The sequence below is a fragment of the Tasmannia lanceolata genome, unplaced genomic scaffold, assembly GCF_043159265.1.
Source record: "Tasmannia lanceolata isolate RefF3 unplaced genomic scaffold, GAP_Taslan_0.1 ptg000015l, whole genome shotgun sequence".
NCBI classification, from domain to species: domain Eukaryota; kingdom Viridiplantae; phylum Streptophyta; class Magnoliopsida; order Canellales; family Winteraceae; genus Tasmannia; species Tasmannia lanceolata.
Window position 1 is genome coordinate 5,089,233 of NW_027518692.1, and position 20,300 is coordinate 5,109,532.

Below are 20,300 nucleotides of genomic sequence, written 5' to 3' on the forward strand. Positions count from 1 at the left end.
CCCAAGACTCTAGATGCGGATCCAGAAGAAGAAGGCAATGATCCGAGACCGAATGCACCAGGGCTCTATTAAAGCTTTCAGGAACCATATCCAGCCACTCAGCACACATAAGGAATCTATCAAGACGACTCTTGCTAGGACCCCTAGACCATGTAAATGAAGCTCCCGCTAAAGGAATATCAATTAGCTCGAATTTTGCAATAAAATCAGCAAAAGCTTTTATGTTTACGTTAGATCTCACACAACCCAATCTTTCTCCCACTTCTTTAACCTCATTGAAGTCCCCCCCAATATACCAAGGTATAGAACTAGACTCCCGCACCTTCTCCAATTCCTCCCAAAACAGGCCTTTCTCAACTCTAAGGACCGGCCCATAAACCCCTGAAAACAGCCACATCGAATTGTCCTCTTCCTTTTTTAAGGCCACCGACGAAGAGAACCTACCCCTCCATTCATCCTATTTTCTCCAGACATTTTCATTCCAAGTTACTAAAATCCCACCAGAAGCTCCGGATGAGCCCACAAAGGAGAAATCCCATTCCGCTTGCACTCCCAACCCTCTCACAACACTTCTATTTACAACCTCCATTTTTGTTTCCTGCAAGCAAATAAGATCCGGTTTTAACTTTCTAACCAAATCCTTAACTTGAATTCGCTTATCCTGATGATTCAGGCCATTAACATTCCAAGAAAGAATCTTTATCACACACCAGATTTTGCAGACCGCTTCCCCCTCCTACCACTAGGTTTTCTTCTCTTCTGATCAATAGACGACTCCTTCATTTCCACTTCTCTAGCATAATTTAAATCCATCCTTAACTTCTGTAATTCTCTAACTTTCCTTCTTGAAGAATCTTCGGTCCCCTTGCTCAATGACTCCTTATTCACTGAATCTCTCATCTCAGCTGATTGAATTTCAGAAATAAAATCTTCCTCAGATTCGGCATAAACCACACCCAGTTCCTTACTAACCCCCAGAGTATGACTGACAAAACCATCAACTTCCTCCTTATGAGATTTGTCTCCTACAGTTTCACTCGGAGAAGCTTCAGATATCTCCAAAGGATCCCTAATGGAACCCATCCCCTTTACAGAGAGATCATAATTTACTCCCTTTACCAAATCTTGAGGAGATTGAATGGTTTCCACCTGACAGAGCTTCTGCTGTCTAGAATAACTTTGGTTCTTTTTCTGGATACCTCTCCTGAAACCCTGCATCTCCACACCATCAGAGGGAAGATTCAACCGGAGCTTCGCTTCTACTGGCAATTTAATAGAGGAAAACGTGTTTAATTTCTCCAGCTCAGGATTAACAAGATTATCAACTCTGATAACCAAATCTGGTTTCCCTATTTCCTAATTAGTCCAAAAACCGTTGCGTCCCACTATCACTGCAACCCAAGCTCCGTAACGCACACAAAAACTAGGAACGACCTGGTTAAATTGATCACAGACCTCCTTTACTACTTCCACGGACAATCCCAGACCCCCTTGGAAGCTGCTCCCATCGATTCTCTTTTCGATCGTCAAGGTGCTATCGTCCTCTTGTTCCGAATCGAAATTAAGATGCGAAGCCACTTCTGCCAGAGCAACTCTCGAAACACCAGCCTCCGTGCTCCAACCTTTGGAAGGAAACTCTAATCTCAGATCCTATCCTCTGGTGAGAACGAAGAGCATGAAAGAGATAAAAATCCCCATCTCCAACTCCTGAGAAATAACGACGGAACCTGAAAGATTTTGATATAAAATTCTCCGGACTTGAATAGCTAACAGGAGAGTCCGAATCACACCATTCATTATTGCTGCTCTCTAACCCAAACCCCTTATGACTGGGCCCACACATCCCATCTTCAAATAAATGGGCCACAACCCGAGGGCCAGAATCCACTACAGGCGACAAAAAGCCCACTTCCCAAGCCCCTCCAGAATAGATATCTTGACTCGATTCCCGATGGGAAATAAAATCTGCCTTTTGAGAAGGTCTTAGAGAAGGAGCTTCGATAATATCAAAGAAGCTATTAACTTGACAGATGGGGTCCACCAATTCAGAACTGCCATTTCTCCCTCCACAGATGCTGCGCCATCTGTACCCTACAAGGGATAGACCATTTTGAAATTCAAAAACTCCGCCATGTGTCCCTGGTCTATCTTGCGCCTCATGCAACGCAGGATAGTCCATTGCACTAACATACTCCTCCTCTTCCACCGGGACTGCCTCAGTACCGGAAAGCTCCTCTCCGATCAAATTCACCTCCTCCTCCCCAGAGAACATACGTTCAGAATTTGTTACAGCCTCCGAGACATCCCCCACAACATCCTCTTCATCTTCTAAACCCTCGCTACCAGAGCTAAACTCATCAAGATCCATCCTCTCTACTTCCTCCTCCTTCCAAGCTCTCACCCATCTGACGGCCCCATCCAGAGATACTTGGAGAGGCAACTTCTTACCTACACTCCCTGCTACAGAAATTCGCACCCTTGCAATGGAATAACCCTTTCCAGCTTGACATGAAGGACCCATTTCAACCACTTTGCCGATTGTTTCCCCAATCCTTTGGAAATTCTCCTCACACCATGCCTGAGGTGGCACCCCTTCTATGCTCCACCAATATATACACCCCTCCGAGCTGAACTTCTGATCCCATAGTAAAAGCTCCATAAAAGGAGAATTTATTGCGTTTTTCCAGACATTTATAAGTTGATATCTATCCACACCCATATGAGAAGAAATTAGAATCTCCGACTCTGCAATTTTGTACACAATAACTTCACAGTTAATACCCTTCCTACTTCTCAACCACCTCTCCATACCCTTTAAGTCCCCTGACCACCTGGGAGTAACTCTACCCCAAATACCTAACTCAGCATTACTAATAGATTGCAGAGGGACGACTTCCAAATTGAATCTCACTCCCTCTGATGTCTGAGGCTCAAATCTTGCAGCTCTCAAGGTTGGGATGGCCTCATCCTGGATCTCCTCCACCTGATTGACCTCTTTCTGACTTCCTCCTTCCTGGGCAACCCTACTCTGGTAAGGTGGAAAGCTATAATCCAAGCTTGACCAAATTTTCTTACAATCCCAACAAACCTTCCTTCTTTGGAAATTTCTAAACCCACATTTACAGCATCTCCAATCTCCCAAGCCTCCCTCCATTCTACGCTTGGATATCCTATCAATTCTTTTAGACCTCCTATTCTCAACAAGAGCCCAAGAATTTTTAGGTAAATTTCTATTGGCATGATCACCTCCTAAGGGGATCCTATTAGCACCGGTGGCCACACCAGAAAAGTCCCATCCGATTGCTCTAGACTTTCCAGGCGAAAACTCATACGCCCTTCCATCATCCAGCCTTCTCATTGCAAAAAGATATCCACCCAAACCCAATCCAGAAAAAAATGTGCAGGCCACTCCTTTGGGAAGAACCACCAGGATCCAGTACCGAAACCAGTGAAGACTCAGAAATAGAGAATGAGTTCGAAGAAAATACCGAAGACATAGAAGAAGAACTCGATGAGCCTAATGTGTACGAAGTTGAAGACTCTGCAATAGAGACTTCAGAATCCGATTCTGAGTGGGAGGAGTTAATGGCTGAACTAGAAGAAACACCAAGAGAAGAGGATCAAAACACCACCACCTCGAGAGGACCTCACCGGCAGCGAAACCCCACTCCTCTACCGCCCAACTCAGAAACACTGCAAGCAGCTTACGACCCACCCGAAAGTCACCGAAGAGATCCACTACCAACTTCCGAGGAGGGAAGTACCCCATGAACCCCCATTTTGATTGTCTTCTGAAGAGGATCAAAACACCACCAACTCTAGATTATTTCTTTAACCAAAGAAGGTCCGTGAAATGAGATAGATTAGAAATGGGGACACTACTAAACCAGTAACGGGAACATAGAAAAACCAATACGAAACACTAACTATAATATTGGAATACGAGTTTGTTTTGGGGTTTTAGGTTTTGGAGAGGAGATATAACAAGAAATATTAGTTAAAGAAGAGCTGAAAGAAGAGTTTATAATATAAGAAGATATAATGATAAAATAGGTAAACACATTTTTCAATAATAAAACAGAATGTCACACTTGATGCGGTACAAAATTGTGTCAACACACCTACATGAAGCTCGGCACTTCTAGCAGTACATTTACAAGTGTCGAAAGGAGTGTCTACACGTGTAGACACCGGTGTCCTGTTAGACACGACACGACATGTGTGTCGGCAATAAATTCAAAGTGTCGGCTAAATCATGGCTTGGCTCTCATGTTGGAAATGGTGGAAAAATGAATATGGATGTGTTTTTCAATAAGAAAAAGCAAAACCGTGCAACACAATTCAGTACCAGGCCATGAAGTAAAAGAAAAATAAAAATAATAAAGACAGAAAAGGAAAAAACTCTTTAGTCAACTCAAAAAGCACATTTTCTAAATTTTTAGCTTTAACTTGTCTCCTTGGACCAGTCATTTATAAAACACCTTTGATGAAGGTTTGCAAACTCGATACTTGACTTGGACAAGAGTGAAGTGGAACTCAATTGAGTACTTGACGTCTCTTTGTACTTTAAAACCCATATCTTGTAGTTGGATTATTGTGTTTTCAAGTACACCATTAAAAGCTTTTTTTTAATGGATAAATGCATTGATAAAAAAGGAAGCTACAAGGTGATTGAGGTGGTCCAAACAAGCAAAGCAGAGAACAAGAAATGAAAAAAATACAATAATCCCTTTCCAACATCAAGAGGGAAAAATCAAAGATCTCAAGACCTATCTTGGTAGCTCCAAACAAACAATGAAAAAAATACAATAATCCCTTCCCGACATCCAGGGGGAAAAATCAAAGATCTCAAGACCTATCTTTGTAGCTCCAAGCAAACAATGAAAAAAACTACAATAATCCCTTCCCAACATCAAGGGGGAAAAATCAAAGATCTCAAGACCTATCTTGGTAGCTCCGAACGGGCAAGATTATTGGCTCCAAAATTCGCCAATCGCCACGTATGCTGAAAAACTATCGCGTGGTCCACCATTATGTCTTTTACTTCCTCAATTTCATCGGCAAAATGCCATGTGTAACACTCCCATTCCTTCACCCATCTAATGACCTTGAGAGAGCCACTTCATCAATTAAGGCATTAAGAAGATCCTGATTAAAAAGATGTGCTAGAAGAGCTGGCACTGTCTCCATGTTAGAGTCTTGGATTCCAATTGGGCTAGATAAAAGGCATACTTACCTAAATTGGAGTCATCAAAATTCAGCTTATATAAAATCCATTAGGCGGAGGAACCCATTTAGGGTTCTGCTTTTCCTTCTTAATATGACTAAGATGATCTCATCCCATAATCCCTGAAAGGAAGATTCCAAGTAATCATGGAAAAATGGATGGACCACTTCCTATTGGGCGATGGAATGTAAAGTTTGTTGCTGAATCGATCTGACCTTTTTTCGTGACTCCTTCCTAAACTCTGCAATTCATTTTTCTTAAAAGATTCCCGATGATTGCTGCGTAGGGTATCCCCTAAAGAACACAGCTCTTAACTGGCTCAAGAGCAATGAACTATTGCTCAAGCAAGTCCGTAATATGAAAAGGGAAGATCAAATCGACTTCAAATCTGTGTGACCAACTGATTCACCATCCGCAACGCATAAAGCACAGTGATTAACAATTTGGCGTTTATGCGTAAGAAGGTGGTTCACCATTAGAATTTTGTTAAGAAAGATAGTCCAGCAAAATGCACAAACCCTATGTGGTGCATGAATCTTCCAAGCTTTTCCTAGCATGGGAGGAAGTAGTAGAATGAAGTGTCTGTAGAAGGATAGAACTGCGTACCTCCTATTCGACTCCTACATCCAAACCCTCCTATCCATGTTGCGGTTGTAAATGTAGTTCAACTTTAAGATTTGCTACTCTGGCAAGCTCTCTGTGAAAAAAGTTCCTACAGAAATGTTCTCATTCTACGCATCAAACAATTGCTCACAAAGCGTTCCGATTAGTACCCAATCTAGCCAAGTTGGAGAATTCAACAAAAGCTCTCGACTCGGACCAATGATACATCCAAAGCCCAATTCTCCTCCCACATACAACTCTAAAGTGAATGTCACTATGGAACTGAGAAGAGATTTTCATAATATCTCTCCAAATCGTGAAGGCCAACCATCTATATTTATCAATTGAATTCCAACCCCCAATGATTAAGCGATATTTCTCAACAATCACAACTCTCCAAATCAGGCCGTCATACTTTCCAACTTTCACAACCATTTGCCAAGTAATGCCTTATTAATAGCTCTAAGCATTATGATACCAATTACGCCATGGTCTTTAGGGTGGCACACTTCATCCCAATTGACTAGTGGAATTTTCTCTTGTCCTCTTTATCATCCCACAAGAGATTTATCTGAAATGGATCCAAATGGTTAATAACAGATATGGGGTAGCAAAACAGAGACACGTAGAGGAAGGGAACGTTAGAAGAACCGCCTTGATTAATGTGATTTTCCCCTCAATGGAAAGCAAGCTCTTCTTCCGGAGAGTGTCTTCTTTCCACTCTTTCAATTACCTGATTCTGAAGACTTTTAGGAAGAGTACCAAAACATGCTGGAAGCCCTTTATTGCATCCAAGGGCGTTGGAAAACTCAATTCTTCCTCCGCACTTAAGTGGATCTCCATCAGAACTGACTTGGAGAAATTTATACATCACACAGTAACTGCCTCATAACATCTAGGAACCTTCTTCATATTTTTTAACCTTCCCCAAGTCCACCTCGCAAAATAAAGCATGTCATCCCCCTAATGAAGGTGGGAAATTTCTGCGACTTCCACCCATTTTCTAAAACTCCCAATCAAATTAAGTTTTGGATTTCTCCAACATCCTACTCAACATTTCCGTCATATACACTTGACAAATTCTCCTTGAAGTCTTGAAGAATCCTTGAGGCGAACCATTAACCAGAACTGAGCACCAAGTAGGAAAAACACAATTTCTCATCCATGTTCTCCATCTAATACTGAACTCCATCCTGCTCAGGTATGATCAAGACATCTCCATTCCACTTTGTCGTGGGCTTTTTCTATATCAACCTTGTAGAGGAATTCTCTTCTTCAACTCTTGTGACAGAGGTCCACAACATTCATGAGCAATCAGGGCCCCATCTAAAATTTGCGTACTATGGATGAGTTGAATTTGATTTTTTGATATCAGGCCTTCCAAAACTCTCCTTAATCGATTCGCCAACACCTCAGCGAAGGTCTTATATACGCTCCCAATCAGGCTGATGGGCTGGAAATCAACAATCCTGACAGCACCATCCATCTTGGGGTGAGAGAAATGAATGTAGCCCTAATACTCCTCTCCAACTGAAGGCCCTCAAAGAAATCATTGAACACCACAATATCATCTTTGATAAACTCCTAGAATAAAAGGAAAAATTCCAAGCAAAACCTGTCCAGACTTTGGACTTTGTCGCCTTGTAATGAAAGCAGGGCCACAGTAACTTCCTCCTTTCTGAAAGGGCACTCAAGCTCACTAGTAGCCGAACCTTCCAACTGGCAAAAACTAATTCTTGAGGTGAGTGCAAGTGATACACCATCAAACTTTTTTTTGAACTGATGAGACACCATCAAGCTTTTTGTGGTCTGAAATTCTTACATTACCTTTAATGAAGCTCAAGACTTGTTCAAGTAAAATCGGCATTTGGAAAAGCAAACTGATTATTTCTTATTTATTTCACTCTTTCCCGACTTTGAAGGTCCTGTTGCAGTTGAGGTTGTTGAAGGCTCCTGTTTATTGGTCCTCCTATGGTGTCTGGGGACCATCTCTGCTACCTTGAGCATCAGTTGTTTCCCTGGAATACAAACAATACTAAGTCGTACAGCAACCAATCCCACAAGTAGTTTTCTCTTAAGTTTTACCGGATTCGTAACAATCATAAAGAACTAAAGCATGGCATCCTGTTCAGAGTTCAGGCATATGAGGGAAAGAATAGAAAAAAGATAGCTTCATTAGGTACCATAGGTTTTAAACTATCTTTCCGCCCTTTCTAACAATCATGAAGAGGAAAGAAGAAGAATACACAAAAATTCCGTACTTGGTCTAACATACTTACTTGCCTTTCCTTATTAGACCCTTAATACCAAAGAATCTGACACAAAACTTCCTCTTGATTAAAAGGTGAAATGGTCTAGATGGATTTTGAGAAGATGGCCGTTGTAACTACTAGGGAACAGAGAGCGCTAATATGAAAGAAAAGAGACCGTGAAAAGCTTGGGGATTGGAAATGCTGCAAATGTGGAATCCACAATTTTAGAAGGCGGGTAGAGTGCTGGGGATGTGGTAAGATATGGCCATCTCTGGATGTGAACTATGAAAGAGTGAGGATTGAGCCAATTTCTTATGAAAAAAAAAGAAGGCAAGAAGGGCTCCAGATGATGTAACAGAAGGAAACTCTTGGAAGGTTCCTGAAGCCTCATGCCAGAATATTGTGTTGGGAGATCCTGAAAATGGAGATATTGTGCCGATGGCGTCTATTAAAGGTACGAACAGGAGTTCGTGGGGGAAAATCAGGTTGGGCTGGTCGGGAAACATTCAGGCTCTGGAAGATTGGCTTAGGAAGAGAAAGGTGTCGGAGGGAGCGGTGAAGGCATATAAGATTGATGACCTGGAAGTGATGATTATTCTGGAGTCAGAGGCATCTATGGTTGATTCCCAAGTGGTGTGGGCAGCAGCAAGAAACTCTCCGTTTGTGGAGCTTTCATGGACGAAAAAGTTTGACTGTATGGAAGAGGTGGATTGGTGGAGCATTTATGGTATACCTTCTCATGCCTGGTGTTTAGAAAATTTTCTCAAAATCGGTAGCAAGATTGGTAGGGTGATCGAATCGTACGCTTCATGTAAATCAGGAAGGGGCTACTCGAGGGCTAAGATTCAAATTGTAACTAGCTTTGAATGCTCGGTGGTGGTAGCTATTCCGGTCTGTATCGAGGGGACAACGGTGTGGGCAAAATGGACAAAAGCTTTCCCGAACCATGAAAATGCTGAGAGGGTGAGCTTATTGGACAATAGTGATTCAGTGGCCTTGGATGATGAATATGGTGTTGATGGCTCCTCCTGGAGATCAGACGGGCTGGCGGAGGAGAGGAATGTGCCGTTGGGGGCGCACGATAGAGAAGGGCTGGAGGGCGCACTTTTACAGGCGCAAGTTAGATTCAGGGTGCAGGTTAGAAATGGTTTTGAATTTCAAAATCAAGTGGCACGTGTTGAAAGGCCAGAAGCGAATAATGGGCGGGAGGTCAGTTTAGGAGATTCGTGTCGTATGGAATACAACTATCGAGGTTTTAATGAGAATTTCTTGGATTTTCCAATGACGGTATTCAAGAATTGCGGGGAGTCCCACGTGAAAGCATACTTTGTGTACGTGAGATTGAGAATACAAGAGTCGACTCTTTTGCTAACGGACCCATGGATGACTCGTTGGGCCATGGGTGTGGGCCTCTTAGTGGGCTGAGAGAACATCTGATTCAGTTAGTCAATAATAATGTCGGATTGTTGGAAAATTCTACTGGTTGCAATGTTGGGCCCTGTACGTCAACGGAATATTTGCGGAGAAGAATCCCATCTGGGGTTCTGTCGGAGGTAATTATAAGTGGTTGTTGTCAGGGCGTGCCCTCAGAGATACCAGCCGATGCTGTATGTCAGAGAATTGATGACTCGCTCTGAGACACAATTACAAAGAAGGCGCTGATCCCTGACCATTCAGTTGGTCTGGATAGAACAATTGCCGGGAGATGTCTCAGTTCCTATGTTATGGGTAGAAGGGTCGATACTATATGGGACAATTGCAACAGAACACAGCTGGAGTTGGAGGCTTATAACCCTTACGATGTGTCCAAAGAAGCACTGGACTTCCAGGAGATTCTTGTCGAGGTCTATGATACAGAGGAAAATAGGTGCTTTGTCCTAGGGAAATCCATCGAGTTGGCTACGGAGTTGCAGGAACAGATTCAGTCTGAGGAGGAGTCTCGGGGGGCAGAAGTACATCAGGTGGAGCGGAATGAAGTCGAAGGAAACGTAGGAGGATTTGTTGAAAATTGTGGCGAACCACCAGAATGCAAACTTGTAGAGGCATGTGGTGGAATTTTGGAAGCATCATGGCATGCCTCAATTGTTGCGAATATAACTATTGCACATGGGCACCTCGCTAATGATCAAGCGCTGATATTCAGGGAAGATAGGGGGGCCGAGGCAAATGAATCTCCTCTGCTGCATTCAATATATAAACCAAAGCAGGGTGGAATAAGATTGGAGGTATCTGACCTAGGTATGTTGTATAAGGAGAATGTGAGGGTTACACGTAAGTTGTTTAAGGAGATTGAAAAAAGGGATCGTTCGGGTTGTCAAAAACAGAAAATTTCGGGAAGGGGGAAAAAGAAATATAAAACCTTGCAGTGGGCGAGGTCGAAAGGTTTCTTTGGGCGATGCCCTTGTGTTCGAAAATAAAGACTCTGGAACACTAGGGGGCTGGGGATGGAGAGGAAGCTATAAGTGGCAAAGGAGATCTACCGTAGGAGAAAACCGGATAACTCTGCTATTATTGAATCAAAACTGCATGGAGTGGGCGAGAATGTCATTAACGGTATTTGGGGTCGGAATAATCATCATCGGCCTGGATTATTCCAGGCCGCATGGGAATTGGTAGAATCTTCCAGGATTTAGAGGGCCAAACTCTTATCTCATTTTGTTTCTTAGATACTTCTGACTGGGAAGAAGTTGTAAGTTCGATTCAAAGGTTTTTATACTGGAGTTGAGGAATGGGGAGTGGGTATTGATGTTTTAAGACTGGAAATATCTTCACTATCAGAGAAGACTTGTGGGACCTGGGTCTTTTGATGTGTGGGGGCTAGTTTTGTCCCCTAGAAAGTGGTGGAGAAGTCTGTGTGACATGGCATGTCACACATATGACTTGATGGGGCCCACAAATATGGCACTTGTTATTGAGACCATTGGGCAGTGTAAAGGAAAGGAAGGGGGAATGGTGAAGGTACTCTCGGCTTGTTTAGTAGATGAAGAATTTGAAAGGGAAGTGAAATAGTTATTCGGCATGGTGGTAGCGTATGGAAGTGTGGACCTACCTGTAGCGGTTGGCCCGGAAGATCTTTTCTTTTGGTTTTTCTGGCTTAGGAGTATGCTCATGTCCACCCTTAATTGATTCTATGTAATGCAAGTAGGGACCCCTGGTCCCCAATGTAATTTTCATAGTATCAATGAAATTGTCAATTTTCAAAAAAAAAAAAAAAGACTTGTTCAAGTAAACTCAACTGAGTTTTTCTAGTACTCCATCAAGTTTACAGTCAGTGCCAGAACTTGTTTAGGATTAGGATCAAATTCTCTCTGAATATGACTGCATGTGGCATATGTATTTTTCTATTCTATTAGCATAATCTTTTTCCCTTATTTCTTCTGCTCCTATCTGAATGAATTTTATTTTTTATTGAAAATTTAGTTTGGAATGACACTGAATTCAACACTCAGGTACTTTGTGGCCCTCCAAAAGGAACTCGAACCTTATGATTGTGTCCTTTATGAGATGGTAGCCAGCAGGGAGAGTTTAGCGAGTAGGAGGAATCCAACCTCTACCAAAAAGCTCAAAGGTTCACGCTCTCGTGGCTTCAATATTATCGGATGCATTCAAAGACAAATGGCTAGAGTTCTTACGCTATATTTCCAATTAGACTGTCTTGATTACCAAGGAGACAATTGGTACCATGCAGACCTTGACTATGAGACTTTCAAGTTACTTCAGGTATTTTCAGTTCTACAGTGCTTTTGGTTTCTGTGCATGAATACCCATTAACTAGTTGAAATGCCTTAGGTTCCTTTTAATAATGTTCCCAGAATGCTCCACTACCTCAAATTCATGGAATATGGGAACTTCCCTAACTAGTGTCTGACTTTTCATTATCATCAAACGAAATAAAAATACCTGAGTCACTTCAAAACTTGACATAGCTACACATCTGGTGTAAAAAGCTATGATCATGGACAGTTATTTTCAAGTATTGTGGATTATTCTGAACACATAATATATTCTATTGTGACAGTGCTTTATATTTCTCTTCCTTAAAAAGTAGTTTTCTATTTTCTGTTTAATTCTATTTAGGCAGCATTATATATTCTTGCCGCTTGGGAATTCTGAGTAGTCTTTGGTATTTTATTGCTAGAAAAAAAATATTAGTGTGACATTTTGCATTCCATGAAAATTTTATCACCTTAATGCTTCGTTTGGTTGCTAGTAAAAAACAAAAATCCATTGGATTAATGGATTTTTGTGGAAAAAGGAAGGTGACATCAGCATTCCTTGGAAGTCTCCCATGTAATTTTCTAGGGAATGGTGCTCTCTTTCTCTCTCTTCCCTCTCTCTCCACTCATAATGACACCCTTGTCTAATAAATGCTTGTCCCCTCCCTTGTCTCCTCCCTTTTTCCACAAAAATTCAATGGAATTTTTTTTTACTTGCAACCAAACGAAGCCTAAAGTAGAGAACATGATGCTACTGTCATTTCTTTTAGCTTGAAAGAGGAGAGAGCTTCTTCACATTTGCAAGAGACATGACTCTTAGATCCATAAAAGTCATGGTGCTAGCCCCTCCCATCTCAGAAGACCTCGGACCTTGGAGATCCAAGCTTTTATGGGCTACCCGCGTACTACCTATGCCACTTGTTGGCCTTCTCATCATTGGGGGCATCTGTGCACAAGAAGAAAATCAGGCTTCTGATTATCCAGAGTTAGAAGCACTGTCCAGACTTGATTTTGGAGCCGCGATGAAGGTCTTCTTGGCAAAGCGGCTAACCTCCGAGTATGTAAACATAACTCTTCTCATTTAGAGACCAATAAGTGCCTACAATCAATGTTTTGAAGTTCATCTACCAATTCGGAACTCATTCGAGCTGACTTAATTTGGGCATGCTCTTGTAATGAGTTTGTTGTTATTCTATACAAACTAGTTGCAGACCCGTGCGATGCACGGGGCGAGTAAAAAATATGCTTTAAAATTATTTAAAAATTAAAGAGATACATGAGGATAAATGTTGACAACCCTATAAAAATAAAACAAAGAAAAGCTAAATGTACAAAGAAATTGGTAATTAAAAAAGAAATAAACCACAGAATTATAGAATCATACATGCAACCATAAAAAATAGACCAAACACTCTTTGGGTAGAATATTTAAACAATTGCATCCAGAATCCAACCAAGTTGCTCTACAATCATAGAAGGTATATTCAATCAATCAAATAAATATTTAAATATGTATATGATCCACCTATAATATAGAATGAAGGCAATATCTAAGATTGAGAAAATAAGCATTCAATCACTTTGCTTTAAAAAAAAAAGAATTTATGTGAAAATAAAAACTAAATTTCGTGACACTCCAACAAAAAAAAGATGAGGGAAAACATTTTAAAAGGGAGGGAAAAAAAACATGAAATTGACCAAAATCCAGTAAAGGCTTCAAATTCATGAATACACTTCTTCTCCTGAATTGAGATGAAATGATGCGGATAAGCAGCATTGAAAAGTAAAAGGCTCATTTCATTGGAATAGAAGGAAATCTCATAGAGACATTTCTTCAAGCACATGGTTTGCAAAAATGCAAAGTAGTGCTAAAAGAGAGCTACGATGCCATGTTTGGGAGGGAAAATAAATGAAAATGATAGAGAAACATCTAAAAGATCAATCGCCCCATGAAAAACAATCAGTTTTGCATATGAATATAAATAATAGAATTTCTTTTCCAAACTTTTCTAAATAGTGAGAAAGGCCCTGTTTGGATTGAAAGAAAAAGGGATTGATGAAAAAAAAATTAGGGAATTTTTTTCATTTCAACAATTTATAAGGAAATGACATGGTTATGCCTTATTTAATGGGATTTCATTGTAGATTGAAGGTACCTTTAAATAAAACTTGAACTGGGGTGGTTCAATTTACCTTTTTTCCATGTGCAATCAAACAATGGCAAATCAGGAACCTCTGAAAAGAAATTCTTATGGCTTATTTAGAGGGATTTCATTAAAAATTGAGGTCCCTTTAAATAAAACCTGAACTGGTTTACTCTTTCTTTCATGCGTAATCAAACAATGTAAAATCGGGAAATTCTGAAAAAAAAAATTCTTTTCCAAAGTTTCCCAAAATATTCTTGCAATCCAAACAGGGTCCGAACAAAGGAATATCATCACTTAAAAAGTAGTGACATATACATACTCATTAGGTAGGAGCAGAACAAAAAAACCATGAGAACAAATCTATATACATAAAAAGGAAATAAAATAAAAAATTGATATGTCCAAATACAAATATACTGCACGCCATTAGAACTTCATAAACAAAGATATTTGGGATAGATACCTTAATATTGTTTGTGGTATTTCACATAGCCCATCAAAGAAAATGAAAAAGCAGTCACCTATGTTGACTTGTCTTCACCTTCTAAATGCCTGACGCCTTATATGCGTGAGAAAAACACCCTGCCTGGAAGAAATTGCGTCGTTAATTGTACATGCATTTGTCAATTGGGGCAATAGAAATGGGAGGGTGGGAAAAAAGACACAGGAAGGAATATCTCCTTTGGAAGTGGAAGCGTTAGGGTGGAAGGCCCCTTTAAAAGATGAAACCTCTTTTAGAATAGGAAACGTAATTGACATAATCATGAATCGAGCGTAATTGGAAAGAGGAAGAGTAAAAAACATTTAAAAAATAATCTGGTTCTTCAAGGAACTGCAAAAATATGAAACCCTTGCTAAGGATACAAAAGCATATCAAAAAATGATAAACTCCTAAATAGACAAAAGCATATCAAAAAATCGTAACGGAAATTGTTATAGGGGATATTACCTTTCGAAAAGTTTGTGAGTTGAGGGGTTTGATCTCACTGAAATGCAAAATAACTTGCCGTGCGGAAAATTCTCGTGCAAAATCAACACGGACGAAAACTTGATTAATGCTAATCCAAAAAAACAGAAAATAAAAAAATCCTTGATAGAGATGTATGCATGCGGTTTATCAGAAAATAAAAGGAAAGAAACAAAAAAAAAACAGATGAATGGTGATTGGAATGCGTGTAGATTTATTAAGAAGATATCTTGTTTTGATTTCTCTCCTCAATCACTTACTTTTCCTTCGTTCCTGCCCCCTTTTGAGGCTGAAAACTTGGCCCCTTGGACGTTTTTGTCTCTCACGCAGGAGTCTGATGAGATTATGTAAGGGTCTTCTGTGTAAAACCTCCGTATCTAAAGCCTTTCGTACAATATAGATTGGGGAGGAATTTTCGGTGTGGAATAAATTTTCAATGTTGTGGTAAAATGGCCTTTACCTCAACAGCAGCAGCAAGATTTTATTTATAAATTGGGGGAAGAATAAATGATAAAATCATTTTTTTTTCTACATAAAAGTGTCTATGGAGAAACATTTGAGAACCGGCATCAGACTAACAAACACAATGCAACTAAAACTTTAGATTTGAAATAGAAATAGATGTAGCAATACCAACTCTCAAATAAAAATGAGCAGACAATAGAGACCGACATCAACAGTCGTGCTGTGTACAGATAAGGACCCACACCAATGATCAGTTAAAGAAAAAATGGAATTTCCCATTTTTAATAGATTATCAAAAATCAACAAATCCTTTGAAAAAAAAGATAAAAGGACATACATAAAATTCTCTCACCAAAGCAGACAATATAGAAATCAAATAAGTAATAAAAAATCCAATCAACAAATCCTTTGAAAAAAAGATAAAAGGACATACATAAAATTCTCTCACCAAAGCAGACAATATATAAATCAAATAAGTAATAAAAAATCCAATCAACAAATCCTTTGAAAAAAAAGAAGATAAAAGGACATACATAAAATTCTCTCACCAAAGCAGACAATATAGAAATCAAATAAGTAAAAAAAAATCCAATCAAAAAATTTGTTTTGTAACTGAATCTTGCAGTGTACCAAATCTTCGCATGCTGTGCATAGACTCTGTATTCTTCAAAATGGGTTTTAATCTTCTCATGCTGTGTATAGACTCTGTGTTCTTCAAAATGGGTTTTTTTCAGAATGCTTGAAATTGGGTTGCTTCACTCCTTTAATTGGGCTTGAAAAGCAAGAGACAAAATTGACGAAAGATTCAGGCGAAAGAATAGAATCCTTTTGGGAAAAGCATGAGAATAAACCACTTTAAACCCTCAATGAAGAAATAAGATAAATCGGGAATATGAGAAATTGTAACAGCCCCTAATTTTCGAAGGAGGATGGAGGGGTGAGAAGTTATTTCGTTTTTCTTTGAATTTATTGAGAGGTAAATATGCAGGAATGAGTAAAATTTCAGGAAGAATCGTAAAAAGAGTCTTCATTTAGTCGGTGTGGAAAAAACAGCCTTTCGTATAATATCGTGACTCTTCATTTAAAACATGTCGTCGAATAGCCCCAACGGTTTGGGTTTTTTGCGTTAAAAAAAAAAGGGTTAAAAAAGAGAGGAAAAGATGCTGTTTGCAAAGGTTAAAAAAAAAGAGGGTTAAATAAAAAAGAAGGAAAAGATGCGGTTTGCAGAGGGGTGCCACGTGGCACACCCTCAGCATACCACATTCAGCTTATATATAAGTAATAGATTTGGCATTGACAACTGATTTCCGAGACTCAGCTGAGTTGAACTTGGGAATCGACTTACTGATCTTTCCCTATTTGACTCCACGGTTTTGAACATTGATACAATTCCAGGTAATAGTTGCTGATTCTCATATTTAGCTTGAGAACTATTCTTTCTTGCTTATTTGAAGTGTGGAAAACTAGGTTTTTCAATGACTTAGGCTGCCCAATAGGCTTTACGGAGCATAAAAGGTCGGCAGGGTTTGGGGGGTCGAGCAAGGTCATCATAGGCATATTTTGCTAATTTTTAATTATTGTATCGTATCTATCTATTTATGCATATGTGGTGTTCGTCTATTATCATGAAGTGAAAACATTTCTCACTCACTTTAATGGGAAGGATTTAAGTAGACAACTTTTTTTATTTTTTTTATTATTAAAAAGGTGATGGTTCGATTTGAGTCCAGCTCTGAGGCGTGTTGGGAATGACACACACCAGCTCGGTGTCCCTTTGCTCGAGTTACATAACTCAACTGCCCAACTTAGAACGGGCGACGGGGCGAGTCAGAAGTTGCACCTTGAGCCCGTTTGAGACAGAACCAAGGCTAACAGTTCACACCACCCTAAAGCCCCCACTTGGGTTACAAGCTCTCGTGAACGAGCTCGGCAAGTAACAGACAAACTTTTGAATTTTTTTTTTGAAAATCGACATATTTCATTAATATTAAGATAGCAATTGGGACCAGTAGTCCCATCCTACATTACAAAATATTAAGTGGACTGGACCGACATGCCGACACCAGTCCAAAAGAGATAAGCAAAACAGCATCCAGATGTCTACATTTTTCAACCACCATCCACGTCTTCCCAACATTCACTTCTTTTACCAAAGAAACCAAAACTAAAAATTCCCAAGAAGTCCCATCCCTACAAACTATTACGCAAAAAAATCTCGATACACATTTACATTTTCTCCATCCAGCCAGAGACTGATTTCTAGCTCCCAAGAAACCGTCTATGAAAACCCTTTAAACAAAACATCCGAAGTAACTTTGGCACAAAAACTATCATGCACACTAGCTCAACTTCAACAATAAAATCCCAATGTCTAATTCCAATTCCATATCTTCAGAGAAAAAGTCTGAAGCGAACTGCGGGTAGGGGACCTCTTCAACCGGAGTCATCCGGATTGCTACCAGTTTAGATTTCTTTCAAATGCAAAGGGTTTGCTGCGCCTCCCATTCCAAACGTCTCAAGTTGTTCACGAACTCCAAGCAACCTTGGAAAAAACGAAGTTTGTAAACCGGTATACATATGTCCTTTATATTATAAGTATGTGTTAAAGGAAAATAATCTTCGGCAATCATCCTATAATCCTCCTGAAATTGCTTCCATTGCCGTTTAATAATTCCTTTAACTTGTTCAGGGATGGTGGGAGCTTCCACCGAGGCTTTTGCCCTATTGTATTTCAAACTACGGACCCATCGTCGATGTTGAAACCACTCGGAACAATCCGGAACCTCTCTCCGTAGTCTTGTAAGTTCTAGAGTCCGAAGAAGAAGAAGCAACCATTTTCCTGAAACTAGATAAAAATTGTACTTACCCTTTCAGAGGAAAACCAACAGACTAGTTACACTAGAGATACACAGATAACCGACTTAGGTTCTTAGAAACCAGGCATGATAGTGATAGGCCTAAGACCAAAAGACCACCCCCATAACGCACGTGGAACGAGGGCGATAATCTAAGGATACACTCGGTTATGGCACCATAATTTCCTGACCAAAAGATTTGCCTTTTCGAATGCGAGGGGTAATAAGGCAAAGCTTACTAGGTTCACGTAGGTATCAAGCACTGTTCCTTAGCGAGAACCCTCATATATTACAAACTTCCTTCCATGTCCCGAGGCGCCTTAAATGAGCTGCCGCCCTACTCAAGGAAAAGTTTTTCCACCATCATGACTTTTCCAAAATACCATAAAGTTTTAAACAAGCAGAGTAATCATTCAAGACATCCTACCACAAAATTTTTTTCGCCTTTCGAAGTATAGAGTTAGTAGTAAGATCCCCATCTGACAGATATTTCCAATTTTCTGCCTCTCTTCTGCAAAAAGCCCTAAAACCACGCCATCTAGCTCGACCAAAAGGAAGCTAGAGGAGATCCCAGTTGTTCACCCAGATGCAGTACAGGCCTTAGGTGTCATATCTCGATACTATGTAAGGCTAAAAACACCTTTTGGAAATCTAAAATTTTTCCTCGCCAGCCTCAATTGGTCAGAAGGAGGAGGGAAAGTAGGCCCAATTTTGGAAGGAGCACCCTGTACTTTTCCCACCCATACTCCTTATGGTTTGAATTTTGAAAACAGGGGATCCCGCACTGGCGGACCAATGGTTTTTCTGTTCTGAACTGTGTGAATGGGTTCCGGTCGATTCTCCTCCCGGGCCGCCATCGGGCCGGCCGGAATTTCCAGCCCAAGATTCAGAGGCTAAGCCAAAGGAAGGGTCCTTGGACTGATTGGAATGCACAAGAATCCCAATGATCAACTGCAGAGTGAGGCCCCTTTGACTCCTGAATCAGGATACCCACTGTATAACAGTGACTGGAGATTCATAAATTGACGAAGGGATAACTCAGCTTCGTGCAAGGATTTTGACCGATACAAAACTCATACAATGATTATGTTAACCTTCCATTTTAATCTCCATGACCGGTCCAAAGAGATTTCCCAAGCCTTCAACTGTTGAGGTAGCCCAGACTTGTAAAGGGATGCCATAAATATTAACCCACAGCACGTCAGACCCCTGGACAAAATCTTGATTCCAGATGGAGAGGGAAAGTAAGACATTTTTCACAAGCCCCATCTTTCTTGGCTAGGACTCCGGAGGCCATTTCCTCCGAGTGGAACATAAATAGTACTTCATCCTTTGATAGGAAGGAAGGGCAGGGAAGGGTAGGGATGTCCTAACAGTTTTTCGCCCAGAGCCATAGATCCTGGATGGATCCAGACGGGTCTTTTCTTTTTCCTACCAAGCACGTGCTTAGGATATTAACTCTTGTTTTCACCTCTAGACCCGAAATCGACAGGGACGGTATCCCTCCTTCAACAAAAGGGGCAATCTGTCCTGAATCCGGCAACCTATCTCCCTCCTGGGTCGCAATATTCGGATCGGCTGGGGCTATGATATTTCGCTTTTTATCCTGATCACCAGCGACATCGACTCCGCCGTTGAAAGTTTAAGTAATTGTAGGAGGAGCAATACCATTCCCTCGATCGCCACGGCAATTTTCTTTTGACTCTGTTTCTTTCTTCTTTCTTCCCCGCTACTTTACCTCTTTTCTTTCCGTGGCACCATCGGCATTTACTTCTCCATTTAAAATTATCGTAACTGCAGGATGATCAAAACCAGTCCCCCGGCCGGCGAGTCCATTTAGACAAACTTTTGAATTTGATACTATTCTTTGTGTTATTGTGATTTTCAAGGCCATACGCACACTGGGCAGTCAATAAATTTGTGTAGGATAGGGATTATATATGTTATCTTCTTTTCGGTTATCGGACACATCAAAATCCAAGACATATTGCCAGTATGTCAGATGCACCATCAGAGAATAATAGTTAAAGATTAATGTAACTGATAGCAAAAAAATTTACAAGTTTTA

General features: G+C 40.4%; 1 protein-coding gene across 2 annotated transcripts in view; it reads left to right on the plus strand.

Annotated features, from left to right (window-relative positions):
• The window catches only part of LOC143845386 (thermosome subunit gamma), a 46,157-nt gene that overhangs the window by 15,962 nt on the left and 9,895 nt on the right, over positions 1-20,300 (plus strand). For both annotated transcript variants that reach the window (XM_077353704.1, XM_077353703.1), the window contains exons 3-4: positions 11,532-11,802; positions 12,569-12,855. In XM_077353704.1, the coding sequence (XP_077209819.1) occupies positions 11,532-11,802; positions 12,569-12,855 (558 nt within the window). The remainder of the gene's footprint in view (positions 1-11,531; positions 11,803-12,568; positions 12,856-20,300) is intronic.